The sequence below is a fragment of the Panthera tigris genome, chromosome B1, assembly GCF_018350195.1.
Source record: "Panthera tigris isolate Pti1 chromosome B1, P.tigris_Pti1_mat1.1, whole genome shotgun sequence".
NCBI classification, from domain to species: Eukaryota; Metazoa; Chordata; class Mammalia; order Carnivora; family Felidae; genus Panthera; species Panthera tigris.
The window spans coordinates 143,340,110-143,359,769 of record NC_056663.1 but is presented as its reverse complement, the minus strand read 5'-3'; the positions used below and the strand labels follow the sequence as shown (position 1 = coordinate 143,359,769).

General features: G+C 39.9%; 2 protein-coding genes across 3 annotated transcripts in view; one reads left to right on the top strand and one right to left on the bottom strand.

The window, feature by feature from the left end:
* G3BP2 (G3BP stress granule assembly factor 2) overlaps positions 1–11,670 on the bottom strand; it is a 33,844-nt gene extending 22,174 nt beyond the window's left edge. For both annotated transcript variants that reach the window (XM_007099398.3, XM_042984376.1), the window contains exon 1: positions 11,586–11,670. The gene's annotated coding sequence lies outside the window, so the exon portion shown is untranslated. The remainder of the gene's footprint in view (positions 1–11,585) is intronic.
* LOC122238086 overlaps positions 11,022–19,660 on the top strand; it is a 28,277-nt gene continuing 19,638 nt past the window's right edge. The window contains exons 1-4 of the mRNA XM_042984771.1: positions 11,022–11,170; positions 11,247–12,105; positions 12,698–12,832; positions 16,834–16,935. Of these exons, the coding sequence (XP_042840705.1) occupies positions 11,022–11,170; positions 11,247–12,105; positions 12,698–12,832; positions 16,834–16,935 (1,245 nt within the window). The remainder of the gene's footprint in view (positions 11,171–11,246; positions 12,106–12,697; positions 12,833–16,833; positions 16,936–19,660) is intronic.

Below are 19,660 nucleotides of genomic sequence, written 5' to 3'. Positions count from 1 at the left end.
AAATTGAGATGTGATCTCTGGTCAAACCTACAAGACGATACAGTTCAACAAAGATAGCTGAGATTAAAGGATTCTTCTGTAAAAGGGAATCTTCATGTGGTTGTTAGCCTCTAGCACCTTCAAAGATTAAGAGCAATTATCATCTAACATCTTTTTGGATAAAGTAAAATTCTATGTATTAAACCCCACTTTTTCCTATGAACATTTGAAAATATGGAGATTTGTGTCACACTGGGATGCACAATATAAATTCACTTTTCCATGTCAATTAAAAATAATCAGTCCTATCTATTCATCCAAATACCAACATGATTATATGTGGCCTCCGAGATATAATTTACAGAGCCTCAACTACTTCAGAGATCATCCTACTTTCCAACTTTACCCCACTTAATCCCTGTGTATCTTTATTAACATCCTTTTATTCATTCTTGTTTCTTAAAATGTTTCTTCTCCATTTGCCTAGACTAATTCCTGAAGCATAGCTACTCCAGCTCTCATGGGAAATTGCTCTGTATCAACTGGCACTATCTTTTCTGAATCTCTTAATACCAGTGAGAGAGGAGTGGAGGAAAGAAAATTAACACATATACACAAATAAGAGAAAAGACAGTCACACTGGGCTTCATCTTACAATATACTTCAATTTCAAAGTAAGTTAAAAAAAAAAAAATCAAAGGAACTGGTTCCTTTGGCTATTTTGATACCTTTGGTATCAACAAAAGGAACTTTTGGTTCCTTCCTTGATTAAAACTTCAGCTTCTAGTTAAGTACTTAAGATTTGTTTGCTCACTTTTTGGTTAAAGGTTGGGTAAATCACTAACTGGTATAATGGAGCTGCCCCTAAAGCACACAATCTCAGGCTACAATATAATGTCTAAAATGAGCTGACAATTCTATTCTACTTTGTACAAGTACTGGATAAAGAGTAAATGGACATCACAGGAAGGTAGATTTAGGTTCAAATAATCCAAGAATAACCAGAATAGAGCTACTTCATAAATAGCCAGTCAATGTAGGTATTTATCTCAGAGACACAATTCTGCACAATTTAGCAGAAATCTAGTAAAACAGTCTATGTCTAACAACATTTAGGTTGCTCCAACACTACGATTCTAGAAGTCTACTAAACAAGATTCTTACTCCAATACTCACTCCATCCCTCCCTATCTTTAATGATTGAAACCCCATGCATTTATTTGGGCCCAGGTACTGTCCCCCTGAAAACCTTTCCTGATTCAAAAGACTATAACTGTCTTTCCTCTGGATTCTCAAAGTACTTTTTATTAATCATATTGTTCCCTAAATTAATAACTGTGCATTAGTCTTCCTCATCTCTCCTCCACTCTCAAATATTATAATCTGGGCTCTCCCTTAAATATAATTCTCCAGAAAGTCACAATTCTGAAAACTCCAAAGACCTTCCTCAGTCTTCCTCTTATCTGCATTACCATTGTTGATAGCCTACTCCTAATGCTTTTAGATTTCTATGATAAGGCAACTTTCCTTCTCATCAAAATGCAGAAGTTCTCAAAATTCTGTCTTCTAACCTGGCAGTTTCACAATCTAAGGGCTTTAGCTCTCATATCTACCTAAAAAGGATAGCTGGTCTCTACCATAGACTCAAATTTTACATTTTTAACCCCCTGCTGAATACCCACATGTGACTTCACAGGTTACTCAATATATGCAACCCTCCCCAGATACACAAAAAACTTTATTTCTGTTAATGGCACCATCTTCTTGGCTCAAATGCTCAGTTCTAAATGATTTTCCTTCTTTAAGCTTCAAATGATGAAATCCTAACAACTCAAAAGTCTTCTGCAATTTGTCTCATCCTTTCTGCTCCCACCGAATTCACATTCTTTACATCTTCAAGTCTTCCAAGCTTATCATGTGCAGCATACTTTAAATACAAACATCTGCATTCAGTTTGAAGCATAAGGCATTACACAAAAATCCAGCCTGAAATTCATGGTCCTGACCAACTTTTCAAATTTATCTCCCATCACATTTCTCAACTCTGTAACAAATTCTGTGTTTGAAGAACACTATGCCACTCCCCATCATTCCCTGAACCGCGATTTTCATTCTTTAGGCCACTGTCTTACCTCATTCAACATATGCTGGGTGAATAGGTGAGACAACACGCATTCTTTCAATGTTTATTGAATGTCCACTCTACATGTGTCAGAAATTATGCAAGGAAAAACAATGGTGAACATGAAGGACTTCATCTGCTGCTCCAAAGAAATTTACAGTCCAGTGGGAGACAGAAGTCCTAAACACAATTATGTGATAAATGCTACAGCCCTACCACAAAGAATATACCACTTGAAAACTGGAACAGGAAGAAACTGGACATGCAGAAAATGAAGTGAATATTCTAAGCCAAAGCTAAAAGAGAAAAGAATTTTTAGGGGATGACTATCTCCTCGAAACCTCATACCACCAAATCTTTCCCCTTTTCATTCTTCAAAAACCTGCTCAAGATCTCATTCCAATCTCCCTCTAGCTTTCTGAGCTAGGTCCATCAGACAGGATTAACCATTTCTTTCCCTTAGTATTATGTATCTCTTCTTTAGCTCTTATTAACGCATTTAATCCTAATAATGTGTGTACATGTGTATAGGCACTCCCCTCTATTTGGAAGACTCCTCTGTGCTAATGCTAAGCATAAGCCTGGCAGTGTCATGCTTCCAGGAGATGCTCAAGAGACATCTTTGTAGCATCCACCATAACTGTGCTCATAATACTATTAAAGTATCTGTTCTGATACTAAAGTATCTGTTTAAAAGCATCTGTTCTGATACTAAAGACCTCTTAAAAAAAGAGCAGCAACCTACTAAAATACAAAGATATTTCAATAGCTAATGAATAAAACTATAGACAAATGTCAGTGAATAGATGAAACAAAATCATTAAGCATGCAATTTTAAGCTATCTTTAAAGTTAACCAACCACCTATGCTCCTGTGCATATTTATGCGTAAATGTACAGGTGTACACAGTCACCTACATGAACGCATGCTACTCCTATAATAATGAAGTTAGAGTGTTTTGATATTAAAAGGTCAACAATGAAATACAGCATAGCAGTTTGGGCACAAATACTTTTAAGAACTTTTAAACTTTAAAATCAGAACTTAAAGCTCTAATTTTAGAACTTTAAGAAATTTTAGAAATCCCACCCCCCAAAAATTGGCCTTACAAGAGACCTACACAATATACTCCTTTCAAAGGTACCAAAGTATTTATCTTACAAGAGACCTACACAATATACTCCTTTCAAAGGTACCAAAGTAATTTTATCTTTTCAACAAAAAGATCTGGGGACAATCTGACATCCACACATTAAAAACAAAAGGGGGGCACTTGATGGCTCAGTTGGTTAAGGGTTGGACTTCAGCTCAGGTCATGATTTCACAATTTGTGAGACGGAGTCCCTTATCGGGCTCCATGCTAACAGTGTAGAGCCTACTTGGGATTCTCTCTCTGTCCCTTCTCTCTGCCCTTTCATGTGCTCGTGTGCTCTCTCTCAATATAAATAAACTTTAAAAACATAAATGAACAAAAGGAAGTCTGCCTCATACTTTCTCACCTGCATATAAAAATCATCTTGAAATGGACCACAGACCTAAACATAAAACCTAAAACTTTAGGCTTCTAGAAGAAAACTTTTAGGGGTGCCTGGGTGGCTCAGTCAGTTGAGTGTCCAACTTCGGCCCAGGTCATGATCTCACAGATCATGAGTTCGAGCCCCCGCATCGGGCTCTCTGCTGTCAGCACAGAGCCTGCTTTGGATCCTCTGTCCCCCCTCTCTGCCCCTCCACTCGCCCCAAACGTGCATGCTCTCTAAAATAATAAACATTTTAAAGTATATACTATTTTTGGGGCACCTGGGTGGCTCAGTCAGTTAGGTGTCTGACTTCGGCTCAGGTCATGATCTTGCAGTCTGTGAGTTCAAGCCCCACATCAGGCTCTGTGCTGACAGCTCAGAGCCTGGAGCCTGTTTCAGATTCTGTGTCTCCCTCTCTCTCTGACCCTCCCAGATTCATACTCTGTCTCAAAAATAAACGTTAAAAAATTAAAAAAATTAAATAAAATAAAAAAATAAAAATATATACTATTTTTAAAAAGAAAACTTTTGTAACCTTAGGTTAAATAAAGTAGGTAAGACACAAAAAGAATTATTAAAAAAACCTGACAAATTGGACCTCCATCAAAATGTAAAACTTCTCATTTAGAATCATCACTTAGAAAATAAAGACAAACCAGTCTGAAATGATAAAGGACTTGTATCTAGAAAAAAACAGATTTCTCATAACTTAAAAAAAAAAAGCATTATTGAAAGCTAAACAAGTTAGTATTACAGAATTCTATTGACAGGACATTCTGCAAAATGCAAAACTACAGGGTTAAACCTATCAGAGACTGAAGATACAAAGGACTATAAAGAAACAGGAGATAACTTCTGGTGAAGGGAATATCTTGGATCTTGACCATGGTAGTGGTTTCATAACTATATGTCTGTCTAAAGTCATTAAACTGCACATGAAGAATAGTCTCTACTGTTGGTAAATTATTCCTCAAATTTTAAATTCGGCAATACAATTATGCTTCATTATGTCAATTATTTCATGAACTTTCATGGAAAATCCCTCAACACAATGTAGGAGAAGCACGATATCCTGAAATTGAGAACATTCCACAGTTCAAAAAAAGGGGCAATTTATTCAAAGTTGGTATCTTCCACCTATAAAATTAACAAAAATGAAAATGATTGGTAATATCCAGTTAAGGGGTGTGGGGAAAATGGGCTCTTACACAGTGTTAGTGAAAATAAACATTTTTACAACCTTTAGGAGATGTAATTTTGCAGTTTTAATCAACTTAATTAAAAATGAACATATATAACCACTAAGCCATTTCTAAGACACATTACAAAGAAATACACAATTGAACAGAGATGTATATTTAACACTGTTCATTGCCACTAAAGAAAATCAAGCAGGCTAGGGGCACCTGGATGCCTCAGTCAGTTAAGCATCGGGATTTTAGCTCAGGTCATGATCTTGCAGCAGTTCAGGAATTCAAACCTCATATCTGGCTCTGCACTGGCAGAGCAGAGCCTGTTTGATATTCTCTGTCTCCCTCTCTCTCTGCCCCTCCCCCACTCTCATTTTTTTCTTTTTCTCAAAATAAGACTTTTTAAACTTAAAAAAAAAAAAATAAATAAATAAATAAATAAAGCAGTCTAAATTCCATCAAGAGGTAAATGGAGGCACCTAAATGGCTCACTCGGTTAAGCATCTGACTTCAGCCCAGACCATTCTCATGGTTTGAGAGTTTGAGTCCCTCGTCGAGCTCTGTGCTGACAGCCCAGAGCCTGGATGGAGGCTGCTTCTGATTCTGTGTCTCCCTGTCTCTCTGCCCCTGCCCTGCCCACGCTCTGTCTCTCTCTCAAAAACAAAAAAAAACAATTAAATGGAAAGCTATAAAATACAAAATTATGCACTGATTTAAAGTAAAATAGGAGAAGGATGCCTGGGTGGTCTCTCCCTCTCTCTCTGTCCCTCCCCACTCTCTCTCAAAAATAAATAAGCTTAAAAAAAAAAGTAAAATAGGGGCGGATAGGAAAGTATAAATGTGGGCAAGAAAGACCGTCTGCAAAAGTAATAACCAAATTGTAGAATAATGTTACAAACTCCATCTTTGGAAAAAAGCATGATAAAAACGGTTATGGGTCTACAAAAAAAAAAAAAAAAAAAAAAAAGAATGCAAGCTACATACCCATTCTTAACACCACTAGTAAGACATTAAATTAAGACATTAAAATTTTCACTTAGTTTCTGATAACTTTCTAACAGATACATGTTACTGGTTACAAAATAGGACTCTAGGGGTGCCTTGCTGGCTCAGTCAGTAGAGCAAGCAACATCTTAATCTTGGGGTCATAAGTTTGAGCCCCACACTGGGTGTAGAGAGTACTAAAAAAATAAGCTTAAGAAAAAAAATTAAGAAAAAAGAAAACATGGCTCTAGAATAAAGGCCAAAAGTGTGTGAATACACTTACCACTACTAGTAAAACAAAAAGGCAATCTCTGACATTATGCCTACATTAGTGACAATTTATGAAGTTTAAGTGTGCTTAAATATCACCAACTAATTGAAGATAGGCTTCAGTAGATGGAGATGGAAGAAACAGACTTATACCATGTTGGAATTAAAATTGAGCAACTAGGGGTGCCTGGGTGGCTCGGGTCATGATCCCGGGATTCATGGGTTCAAGCCCCGCGTCCGGCTCTGTGCTGTAAGTTTGGAGCCTGGAGACCGCTTTGGATTCTCTGTCTCTCTGTCCCCTTCCCCGTTCGTTCTCTCTCTCTCAAAAATAAACATTAAAACTTAAAAAATAAAATAAAATAAAATAAAATAAAATAAAATAAAATAAAATAAAATAAAGTAGCTACATACAGAAAGACTAATAAAGAACTTACTGCCTAGGATCCTAAGCAGCACCCTCCAACATCAAGGTTTCCAAAAGGTGATTTATAAAACATTTGCTATGCTTACCTGATAGAATAAACTGAACCCCAACTATAATATAAAAAACATCAATTCATGTGCAATCATTAAAATACTTTCAAAGACAATAAAACCACCAAAGAAAACACACTGAACACAATTCAAAACTTACAAGGTATGATTTCAACAATGTAAAGGCTATGCATGCACCTGGACAAGAAAATGAAATTAATTTTTCAGATCTACTATAGCAAAATAGTTATCAGAGCAGATTACAATAGAAAAGACAAGGGAGACACTGTATGGCTCAGTCCTTTAAGTGTCTGACTCTTGATTTAGCCTCAGGTCTCAATCTCACGGTTTATAGGGCTAGGATGGAGCCCCGCTTGGGATTCTCTCCCCCTTTCTTTCTGCTCTTTCCCCACTCACAACTCTCTTAAAATACGTAACTTAAAAAAAAAAAAAAAAAAAGGCCCCAAGCAAAATAATTTTGTATTCCAACAGTTCTCTTTAATCTCAGGGATCTCTGAAATGGCATCTCCATTCTTATTAAAGCGACGTCTCCATTATCCACACGGTGATAGATCTACATATAATCATAACATCTAACTATAACTATTAGCTTCAAACACCTGCCAGCAACCACCACAGTATATAAACATCAAAACACACAATCAAAACTTCACTCTTTGAGGAGCCCGGAGTGTCCTGACCACAATTTATAAAAAGTGGTAACTGCCCAAGTTCTGGCGGGGAGATTTCACTCACTGCAAATTACAGACATGAAATTCCAGGTCACATTTGGTGGCTATTTCAATGCTTGGAGAAAAAAATAATGCAAATGAAAACTGCTAAGAAGCTGAGCTATGTCATCTTATTTAAAAAATAAATAATCAGGAAACTCAAAGAAAATGACAATTACAAAAATTTTTTTAACCTACAAAAAATATTTTTTCAGCCTACTGTAAGGTTATATGTACTATATCTTGATTCCTATAAAAACAATAAGATCTCTAGTGACAGGATGCAATTCTTTACCAGAAAGAAACTATGCTACCAAAGGCTATGTCTATGCTAGGACATAGCTAATCTCTACTGGGTACTGAACTACCTTTCCCCAGTAGTCAGGCCTAACCCCTTTGTCACTGAGCCATGGACTATACCCATTCTCAACACTTAATCACGTATTAAAATTGGAACTTCTGAAACTCCAGGTGACTTTACCAAAACAGCAATGAATCTCCTTTTTTTTTAAAGATTTTTTTTTTTTTAAATTTTTAAGTAATCTCTACATCCAACGTGGGGCTGGAACTCACAACCCTGAAATCAAGAGTGGCATGTTCTAGGGGCGCCTGGGTGGCTCAGTTAGGCATCCAACTCTTGATTGGGCTCAGGTCATGATCGATCTCATGATCTCACTGTTCATGAGTTCGAACCCTGCACCGGGCTCTGCGCTGACAGTGGGGAGCCTGCTTGGGATTTCTCTCTCCTTCCCCAACTCATGCTCTCTCTCTCTCTCAAAAATAAATAAACTTAAAAAAAAAAATTGAAAGAGCGGCAAGTTCTACTGACTGAGCCAGTCAGTCGCCCCAACAATGAACACCTCTTTAGAGCAGAAACCTTCAATTTGTTGTAGCAGACCATAAAATGAAAGCATCACAAACAAGATCAAGTACCAGTGGCAGAAATAAATAAAAGGTAGTTGTAGATTCAGCCTTTCCTCAGGCCCCAGAAGTAAGGAGGCAAAACTTAAAGTTCAGAAACTCTTGAAAGTGACCAAGTATTATGCTGTCTCTGCACCTCCCCCACTCACGCATTGTCTCTCTCTCTCTCAAAAATAATAAACACTAAAAACAAATTTAAAAAAAGGCAGGGGGGGGGTGCCTGGGTGGCTCAGTCGGTTAAGCATCTGACTCTTGGTTTCAGCTCCAGTCATGATTCTCACGGACTGTGAGATCAAGCCCGGCATCAGACAGAGCAGAGAGCAGAGTCCTCTTAGGATTCTCTCTGTACCTCTCTCCTCAAAAATCAAAAACAAAAACAAAAAAACAATAAAAAACCCGATAAATGAAAAAGAACAGCTAAATGAAAAAGAACAGCTACAAATGCAAAAATATAAAAAAATTCTTTTTAAGTCAAACTGTTAGCTTATTTGGTACTGTTGGAAGGAGCTAAGAAACAGAAGACAGTAATAAAAGACAAAAAACCCAGGAGTCATCCCAAAATACCCACAATGCTATACCAAAATAAGGTAAAATACCTAGAAATTAAAAGATGTGAATAAGCTGAGGCACAGCCATCAAGAAACTGATTCTACTCCTTCTGAAGCCAGTCCAGAGTTCTGGGTGAAGAATCAATTTGTCTTAGCAGCTCTTAATCAAGTGTCCATCACTGCAGAGTAATGTAACCAAGCCATGTTTGCTGATGAAATTCTACTGAATTTAAATTCAGAAGCACCCTCAAGTTGTACCTATCAAACCCAGACTTTAGAAGGGATCACTGGTGCCTGGGTGGCTCAGTCGGTTAAGCATCTGACTTTGGCTCAGGTCATGATCTCACAAGTCCTGAGTTCGAGCCCCACATCAGGCTCTGTGCTGACAGCTCAGAGCCTGGAGCCTGTTTCGGATCCTCTGTCTGTCTGTCTGTCTCTCAAAAACAAATAAACATTAAAAAAACAATTTAAAACAAAGGGGGGGGGGGTCATTCCCTGCCTCTATATCAACTCAGTGTAAAATGTGGGGGAAAAGTCTTAAAGAAACCTAAGAATGAACTTTCAATCCTTAAAAAAAAGTTTGTATTTTTTTTAAAAACTTTTTTTAATGTTTATTTATTTTGAGAGAGTGTGTGTTTGAGGGGGGAGAGGCAGTGAGAGAGGGAGAGAGAATCCCAAGCAGGCTCCTGCTGTCATGACCTGAGCAGAAATCAGAGTTGGAGGTTTAACCAACTGGGCCACTCAGGCGCCCCAGGAATCTTCGATTCTGATAACGGGGAATCAATAGGAATAATTCTTCACAATAAGGAAACTGTTAAGAATCTAAACACACAATTAGTTATTTACAGATTTTCAACAACTGCTATCAAAATTTTCATTTTTGATTTCTCATAAGTAAAATATGGGCAATTATTTCCTGCTACCAACAGTGCCAATATTACTGAAACTCAAGAACTGGCTGCTCAGCTACTACTGAACACTCATTTAGGCTACCAAATTAAGACTTATTTTCTTCTTTCTTCTACTTCTGATCCCTAAGAAACCCAAGTATTCTGATTCTCTTCACTCTTAACACTTCTTCACCACTAATATTTCAACCCCAAATATTAAAAAACCTGAACCATAACAGTTCTTAACAAGCAATCCATTTGAGGTCCTTATCCTCCCTACAATCCCAATAGCCTTTCAGAATTAAACAGCCTGGAGAGATGGTTATAACATAGGGACACACATGACTAATCCTAAAAATTTAAGAAAGCAGGAGGTACTATCACCAAAGAAACTACACATAATCCCGTTCTAAATTCAAACTAATCATACCATCTATCTTTTAAGACCAAGAATTTTGGATATCAAAATAACATTGGATACTAAAAGGGCTAAATGTTTACTTAGAAACTTTGTTCACATCTCTAAGGCTATATTAACTGCCAAATATGGAGCTAGACAAGGAATTCTCATCTTCTTTCCCTCTAACATATAGGGTTCCCTAATTGCGGTTTATGGTTCAGAGATCCAGGTACAGGAAATGCTCACATTTGGAGGACTAACACGGTGTGTGGAGCCTTGAACCTAAAAACCAGTATTTTAACCCAATTTGAAACCATAACAATTATATTTGGGGGGGGGGGGGTCAACTTTACTATCGTTCCAGCTTCCGTGCACGAGTTTTGTTGTTTTTTTAAAGGGATCAAAAGCACCTACTGTCGGAAAAAAAAAAAAAAATCTGTTAAGAAATTAGGTATGCGTGGGGGGGGGGGGGGGGGAGAATTGATCTATGCGGAAAACTGTAGATGCAAATCTATATTCGCTCCAAATCGGCATAGAGCCATCTTAAGAAATCCGCTTTTTAAAGACGCAGATAAAATTCAATCAGATTCAACTAACAAAAATCAACACAATATAGGGAAGCTTATGTTTCTCTCCTAGACTATCCTTCCCGCCCCCAGCCCAAAAGTGGGGGAAGAGGAAGAAACCCATTCCTCAAAGCACTCAAACACCTTTTCTACTCCTGGATCAATAAAGGATTGTCTGCATAAAAAGAGTAGGAAGAAGATGCACGTTACATACATACATACATACATACATACATACATACACACACACACACACACACACACACACACACACACACACACACACATACATAAACCGGGTTTCTGAACACGTTGGGGATAAACCCAAGGTGCGGGGTGAGGGGAGAGTCAAAGACCGCGGAACACTAGATACTGGGTAAGCAAAGCGGCGGCTGCTTTCAAACCCGGATTCTGTTTCGGTGCACAGAAATGGTGCCCGCAGGCCGCTACTTTCGCATCTGCGTCGCTTCTGCCTCCGCCGACACAGCCTCTTTTCCCCTCCCCCACGGGCGGGGCGGCGACGGCCTCCCCGCTCCCCTGAAACCGGGAATAAGAGACGCAAACGACTCGAAGACAAGGCTGGTGGGCTCCCCACCCTAAACCATCCTCTCCAGAAAGCCCACTCCTCCACGTCCCGAATTGAGCCTCCACCAGCGCGCCTTTGGGAGCTGCTGCGTCCCCTTTCCCAGCTCGCCACCTCATCTCCAACAAATCCGGGCCCCACCTGTGCCCGCGGAGCCCTCCGTCCACACAACGCACGCCAGTCACCTCCCTTCTCACGCGGCCTCCTATCCCTCACCTGCGAGGAAAGGCTCGGCTTCTTCCACGCACACACGGCAGCGTAGGCAGCCAGCAAGAACAATGTCTCTCTCTGCCCCGACACCTCCGACACTGGGGCTCACGCACAGGACGGTTGCCTCGAGCCGCGGCCAGCGAAGGGAATGTCCCCTTCCGACCACCACACCAACCTCCCTTCCCGGCCCCCGTACACACCTCCAACCAACAGCGGCGGCGGGTACGTCGCGCGGAGGTCAACAGGAGAGTCGCCGAGGACCGGCTGCAGTGGCTTCTTCTCGCTCGCCACCCCCTCCCTCCGACAAACCTGAAGCCTCGGAAGCCGGAGAGTCGCGAGCTCGCTTCCCTTACAACCACCTCTTCCCGGGCGCCAGGCGCTGCGGCGAGCGACAAGGAACACGGACGTCCCGCCCCCTTTGCCACCGCCCCCTCTTATTGTTTTACCCCTGCCGAAAGGGCTGGGGAACCCCCCAGCACGACTTCAGCCAATCACGCATCTCCTTCGCGAGCAGGACCCAACCTTCTCGCGTTTCTCTGCGGAGCACGCGCAGAACGCCGCCGCGCTCACGTACTCTCGCGCCCAGAAAGCCGGGGAACCGGAACCGGCCTGAAGCCGGGGCGAGAGTCCGCTGATTTGACGTCACAAGGAGGCTGCCTTTCTACTGCCCTAAGGCTCTGGCCTCGCCGCCCTTCTGAATCGCACCAGAACACGAACCCGGTTGGCTGCTGCGCTGTGTCTTTTGCGCCGTTTTTTGGAGACCGATATTTCTAGTCCCTTTTGATTATTAATGTTAAAAGAGAAGGGATTTAGTAATTTTCTCTTTTAACTAGGTGTCTGCAGGTTGCTGCTCTAGACAAACATAAAATGCAGCCAGTGGTTTCAGCTATTTGTACCCTAAATTCACCTACATTATTAACCCATCCTAGGAAATGGAGATTTAAAACTCCACCGAGAAGGTCAAATTCAGCCTAACAACCCAAAGCAAAATACGTTCCGGGGCCTACTAGGTGTTAGGCCCAGGGATATAGAAAAATATGCTGTGGCCTGCACAGAGTGGAAAATAATCTATTTCTTTGTGTGCCTGTTATGTATTTAGGTGTTGCTAAATACATAATAAGGGTGTTACATACTAAGGCCTCTAAAAAGGCTGAAATCTCAGGAGATAGCAGGATTACAGCCCTGTCCTAGATCTAGGCCCAGACTTGGCCCCAGGGCGTAACTGGGACAACACTAGACACTGACTCTAGTGACCTTGATTCATGGGGAAAGCCAAATCTCCTTATAGTCAAGGAAGCCACTTTGCACCTAGGTTCTGGCGATGTTTCTCAAAGACTGTGGAGACAGCAGAAGAATTTTGGAAGGAAGAGCTGAGGAAATGGCAAAAGAAATGAAATGGCAAATAGAAAAGCAAAGAATACATTTATTACGCGCCCATGTACCAAACGTAAGCGGGCATAGACCTTTCATTAGTTTTCTTAATCCTTTAAGAGCAATTTTAAAGTATTTTCCACATGTGCAAACTGAGGTTTCCAGAGGCAGTACCAACATCTGAATCTCCAAAAACTACATTGTTTTTACCTTAGTTTGCCTAATCATTTTGTTACATGAAAAATATTTGAGCAGATTGTAACTTTTGTGAAATGAACTTTTACTTTTTTTTTTGTTCCTTTAAAGCATAATATATTACGTGCAGATTACCCTTTAATACTTCTGTACCAAGCACTCTTCAAATTCCTTTTTGTAATTGTTTAGGCGTAACAATAACCCTATAGAGTAGTTATTATTTTTATGCCCATTTTACAAATGAGGAAGCTGAAGTTTAGAGAGATCAAATTAAGGTCACACAGCTACTGTTGGAGCTGGGATTCAAACACAGTCTGCCATCACACTCCAAGCCCTTAATCACAAGCTATGGAATACGCTCACTGTATTAACTGCCATGATTTACACTTATCTCCTTTACTGCTGATTGACATTTTGATTGTTTCCAGTTTGGGGTTCTTATGCATAACCACTATTACTCTTCAAGATAATGTATCCTGATGCACAGGTACAAAGGTTTCCCTAGGGGAATGGTTCTCAAAAATTAACATACATCAGAATCACCTGGAGAGCTTGTTAAAACAAAGATTGCTGAGCCCCCAAGCCCAGGATTTTTGATTCAACAAGTTTGTGTTGAGGCCTGAGAATTTACATTTCTAACAAGCTCCCAGGTGATGCTGTTGCTGTGTAGTAACCACACTTTAAAAACCACTGAACTGGGGCGCCTGGGTGGCTCAGTCGGCTGAGCATCTGGCTTCGGCTCAGGTCATGATCTCACGGTTTGGGAGTTCGAGCCCCACGTCGGGCTCTGTGCTGACAGCTCGGAGCCTGGAGCCTATTTCGGATTCTGTGTCTTTCTGCTCTTCCCCTGCTCATTCTCTGTCTCTCAAAATAAATAAACATTAAAAAAAAAAAAACTAATAAACTGTATACTTTAAAAAAATAAATAAAAATAAAAACCACTGAACTAAAGCACGGGCTGGGAAACTTACACTGTAAAGGGCCAGATAGTAAATATTTTAAATTTGGGGGCCAAAAATGGTCTGTTACATATCCCACCCCACCCCCTTTTTTAATCCTTTAAATATGTAAGAAACTTGCTGAGCTCTAGGGCTATCCAAAAACAGGCCCCAGGCACCCCCTGCTCTAGGGTAAATATTCAGCTATCTTTAATTTTAGTAAAAAAAACCCTAGGGGCGCCTGGGTGGCTCAGTCAGTTAAGCGGCTGACTTCGGCTCAGGTCATGATCTCATGGTCTGTGAGTTCAAGCCCCGCGTCGGGCTCTGTGCTGACAGCTCAGAGCCTGGAGCCTGTTTCAGATTCTGTGTCTCCCTCTCTCTCTGACCCTCCCCTGCTCATGCTCTGTCTCTCTCTGTCTCAAAAATAAATAAACGTTAAAAAAAAAAAAACAAAAAAAAACCCCTAAACTGTTTCCTAAATGGTGATTTTAACTTCTAAGGATCTCTCAAGTCTGTGCCCTTTGAATGCCTCTCCATACTTATAGCCTCTGCTCGGGTTCAGGCCCCTTTCACCTTTCCAGAATGACTGCAGTAGCCTCCTAATGTCCCTGCCCTTTAAATACAACCTCCATGAAACACCCCCTCCCTGAATAGACTATAAGGCAGGGAGACCAGTATGAATTGCATTCATTCAGTGGCTCCGACCAAAAATGTTTGTCACCCTTGACTCTCTCACACCACACAGCCAATCATCAATAAACTTATTCCCTCTACCTTCAATATTTAATCTGGATTAAACACTTCTCATCCCTATTACTGCTATTATAGTCCAGGCCACTACTGCCTACTGAAACAGCCTTCCAACTTGGTCTTGGTGCTTCCATTCTTATCCTACTACAGTCTAGTCTCACAGGCACAACAACCAGATCCTTTATAGCTGTCAATCAGATGACATTTTCAAAATTTTCCTTCCAAAGGCAACCCAATAAAATTTCATGTCCTGTCTGGCCTACAAGGTCTACCTGATTTAGTCCTTATGTTACTTCTGCCTCTTTTCTTGCCACTTTTTCTCTTACACACTCTACTCTTCCTTTGACACATCAGCCATATATCCTGTCACAGGGTGGGCCTTGGATTCGAACCTTTATCAAGTTTGTGAAAGGGGTGCCTGGGTGGCTCACTTGGTTAAGTATCTGACTCTTGGATCTCAGCTCAGGTCTTGATCTCAAGGTCATGAGTTCAAGCCCTCTGTTGGGCTCCGCACTGGGTGGGAAGCCTACTTAAAAACAAAAAACATCTGTGAAAAAGCAAAGTAAATTGCATCTACTGATTTCTCCTAAAGTACTCTTACTGAAATAACTCACTTAAGCATCCTAAAGGTGAGTTAGGTAGGACTTTCCCTTACACAAACTATCCTTAGAATTTCAATTAACCTAACACCCGCTTAAACAGTCTACAAGTTTATCTCAGCTGTGTTCTATTGTTATTTTGTATACTTTATATATTCTATAGTTCCTACATTCTCTAGATTTATTTTTTTTAATAAATAGAAATACAATGGTAATCTACAGGTTGTCCTGCAGGAGTCCACCCTTTAAGACTCCTGGGATTCATTCATTCAGCAGCCACCATTGATTGTCAATGTATCAAGCAGAGCACTAGGCTCAGAATGAGGCAAAAATAATCGAAACATAGTGTCTTCAGGGAACTGGGAGAGAGGAAGAGAGGAAGAGAGGGAAAGAAAAGACAGAGAACAAGAAGAGGAAAGAAAAATAGAAAAAGGGAGAGAGACACAGTAAAAAAGGGAGACAGAAAGGCAGTAGGGAGAAAATGACAGTAGAGGGTACTGTTAAGTGATGCTGCACAGGGATACTGAACAGCATTTTGCACTTCTTCACAACACTGAATATTTCAATTTATAATTCAATATCTGATATTTCCCCTCTTGTATACATGCACCCTGTAAGTTCCATGGGGGAAGAACTCATGTTTGCCTGTCTAATCCAGCACCTGGCACTGGCTGAGTAAAAGTGCCCCCGTAAGAGCTTCCATGAATTGACTAAGTGACCATTTGAGAGAAGAGGGAGGACACAACAGTCTTTCTCCTGGACTCCTAGTATTTGTGGTGGTTTTGCCTTTTTTAAAAATGTTTTCATTTATTTTTGAGAGAGCGCGTGCGCACACACGCACACGGGGGAGGGGCAGAAAGAGAGGCAGGCTCTGTGCTGACAGCAGAGAGCCGGATGTAGGGCTTGAACTCACCAACCAGGAAATCATGACCTGAGCGGAAGTCGGACACTCGACCAGCTGAGCCACCCAGGTGCCCCCTTAAAAAAATCTTTAAAGAAAAATAGAGGGAGAGAAAGATGGAGAGAAATGGGATCATAATTAAACACTGTTTTGCAGGACACTACTTTTTACCTTGATAGTATAACTTAGGCATCCTTTTATGTTAGTACATGGGTCTGCTTCATGTTTTGTTTTCCAGTGATTACATAGGTGAGGAATGACCTTTTAAGCTTAGAGGCAATAGAATCAATTATAAAGAAAATTATGAGAATATAACCAAAATAAATACAAGCTATGTACCTGCACACTTCTGTCACAAATTTGAGTCAAAGGACTAACAAACTTGGTAAGAAATCAACATGAAAACCTAATCAACAAAAATGCAAAGGATGTCCAATTTATAGAAAAAAAGTACATAGTGTTAAGCACATATAAAGAGCTGTTAAAATAAAACAATGGCAAATCATAAATAAGTGTAAATATTTGTAAGTGAAAACACCTAATACGCAAAACCAAGCCCCTTTGTATATTTTTGTTGCAAGTAAATATTAATTCAACCTTTTAAAAAAGCAATTTGGCAAGACATATCAAAACCTTTAAAATGTTTGCACTTTTTAAGCCAATAATTCCATTTCTATGTATTTATCCCTCTTAGGATATGCACCAAGAAGTTCATAGTCGGGGCACCTGGCTGGCTCAGTTGGTGATGCACGCAACTCTTGATGTCGAGGTTATGAGTTCAAGACCTACACTGTGTGTAGGTAGAGATTACTTAAAAATAAAATCTTGAAAAATATCATTGTGATATTATTTTGTTTTCATCATTTAAAAACTGGAGGCATCTTAAAAATAAATTTAAAAAATAAATTAAGAAAAAAGAGGCATCTTAAATATCCAGAAGTGAATGGTTAAATAATTCACATATTCCTGACAAATCTATGTCTAAACTGTAAGTTTCAGTACTCAAAAATGTATTTTTATGTTACATATTTATGTTTCAATCTTAAGCCAAACATTTGTGATGCAATCTTAAATAAAAAATATGGTACTCAATTTGCTATTAAGTAGGAACATGTTTCATGCTTTTGGTCAGCTTAATGTTTTTCTGTACCTCCTACTCTTCTATAGTCATATGTTAATTTCACAATAAAAAAAAACATTAGTAAACAGTGAAGGCATTGCCTTAGTACCTACGGGATGGTATTAATTTTTCATCCTCTCGGCTCTCCCTTCCCTCTCATAACATATCCATAAATAATTTATATCATCTGAGCAGAAATACAGGTGGTATAACAAAAGATGTAGATGGTAAAACAAAAGAAATGAATAAAGAAGAAATTAGGGGCACTTGGGTGACTCAAGTCTGTTGAGCCTCCCATCTCTTGATTTCGGCTCAGGTCATCATCCCAAGGTTGTGGCATTTAGCCCTGTGTCAGGCTCTGCACTGAGTATGAGGCCTGCTTGAGATTCTCTCTCTCTCTCTCTCTCTCTCTCTCTCTCTCCCTCCCTCCCTCCCTCCCTCTGCTCCTCCCCCACTCATGCTCTCTCTCATTCTCTCTAAAAAATAAAAAGAAGAAATCAGACAAATCAGACAAAAATCTACCAATTGACGTTGGTGAAGAAAAGATGCTGCCAGACATATGGGATGACTCTGATACCTTTTTTCCTATCCAAAAAAAAAAAAAAGCAGGGGGACAACTGGCTGGCGCAGTAGGTTGAGCCTGAGATTCTTGATCTCAGGGTTACAAATTTGGGCTCCACGTTGGGTGCACAGATTATTTTAAAATATAATCTTTAAAAAAAAAAAGAAGGAAAGGAAAGAGAATCAGATCCAATCATTATTAGCAGGTGAATTTCTAAAAAAAGTAAAATTACTAGAATTAGAGTAACTGATTCTTGTTTTTATTACAGACTTCAGCATAAAATACTTGGCTGTCATTTTAATTTACCGTGCTTTTCCTTTGAACCTTCTTATGTGACCATTTTCAACCTAACTGGATCTTAAAAGACCAACCAACCCCATTATCACCATTTTGCTGATGAAGTAGGTGTGTAAGGGATGACTTTTCATGCATGTTTAAAGGCTACACATCCCCACAGAGGTAGGGTTTACGTAGGACCCCAAGATACGAAGACTAGGCATTAGGGGTCAAATCCAAATCCTGAAAGGATACTTGTTTTTCTTGGAAAGTATTGTTACTCATCACGATTTTAGCCTTCCAACACTTACATAACATTTAACCTTTTGAGCATACCAAATGTCTTAGACTGGCTACCAATTCAGTAAGGATCATGCTGCCAGCAACGTGGTCTGGGCTTTGCAACCAGGCTGCCTGGATTTGTGTGCTCACTTCACCTCATCACTTATTAGGTATATTACCTACGTATATTACTTTAGGCAGGATGCTTCACTTTTCTGTGCTTCAGGGTTTCTCATCTATAAAATGGGAACAATAATATTTATTTACCTTATTAGAGCACTGTGAAGATTAGATGGGCTAATTAGATGGGTGCGGTGCCTGGCACATGGGTAAATGCTCAATAAACATGGGCACTTAATGTTTGGTGCTTAAAATAGCATATACACCCATTGCTCTCAACTGATCCTTTCTTCACCGACTGCTCCTTGATTTGCTTGGAAGTAAAACTTACATTTGTGTAGCATTTTACAGTTTTCAAAACACTTTCAAACACAATTCATTTCAGTTCCACAAGCAATCCACAGAGTAGGCAAGCTGCACAAGGGCAGAAGTGGCCAATTTAGAAAGAGACCCCAGAATCCCCCAGGGTTCCTGACACTATACCTCATCCTACTTCTATGAACCTCCGCAGCCTTGGAGCAAGCCTTCCTGATTGAAAACATGTTACGCAGGAATTTCAGGGTTCTCTTGGTGCAGCTGGCTCCCTTGCAAAGCTTTTTGATGCAAAGAGAAACCTGCTCCCCAGAGTAGGATGAATCTATTCCTTTTAGAGCAGAAAAGGAGAAAGGCTATTATGGCCTGAAGAAAGAATCAAATGTTAATTTCCCCTGAAATCTTTCCATCCATTATCTTTGTAAACCTGGGACAGGTTAAGGTCTAAAGAAATAGTCTTCCTGTCCATTTGATCATTGTGTTAAAATACCTCACATATCCAGAAAAGTGCATAACACATTTGGTGGCTTGCCCATTTGTTAACTATAAAATGTAACGACATGACTTCCTGCTATATGTGTGGGTGTTAGCTACCTAACTGGTTTTGATCATATCTATTAGTCTTCAAGCAGAGGAGATTCTAAATGCTACCAGAGATTGGGAGAATAAAGGCTGCAAACCTGAAGCATGTCACTTCTTCAGAATGTAGAGACAAAAACCTCATCAAAAATCAACCCAAAGAGGGGTGCCTGGCCAGCTCAGTTGGAAAAGAGTGGGGCTCTTGATCTCAAGGTCGTGGGTTCGAGCCTCTCATTGGGTGTAGAGATTCCAAAAATAAATAAATAACCT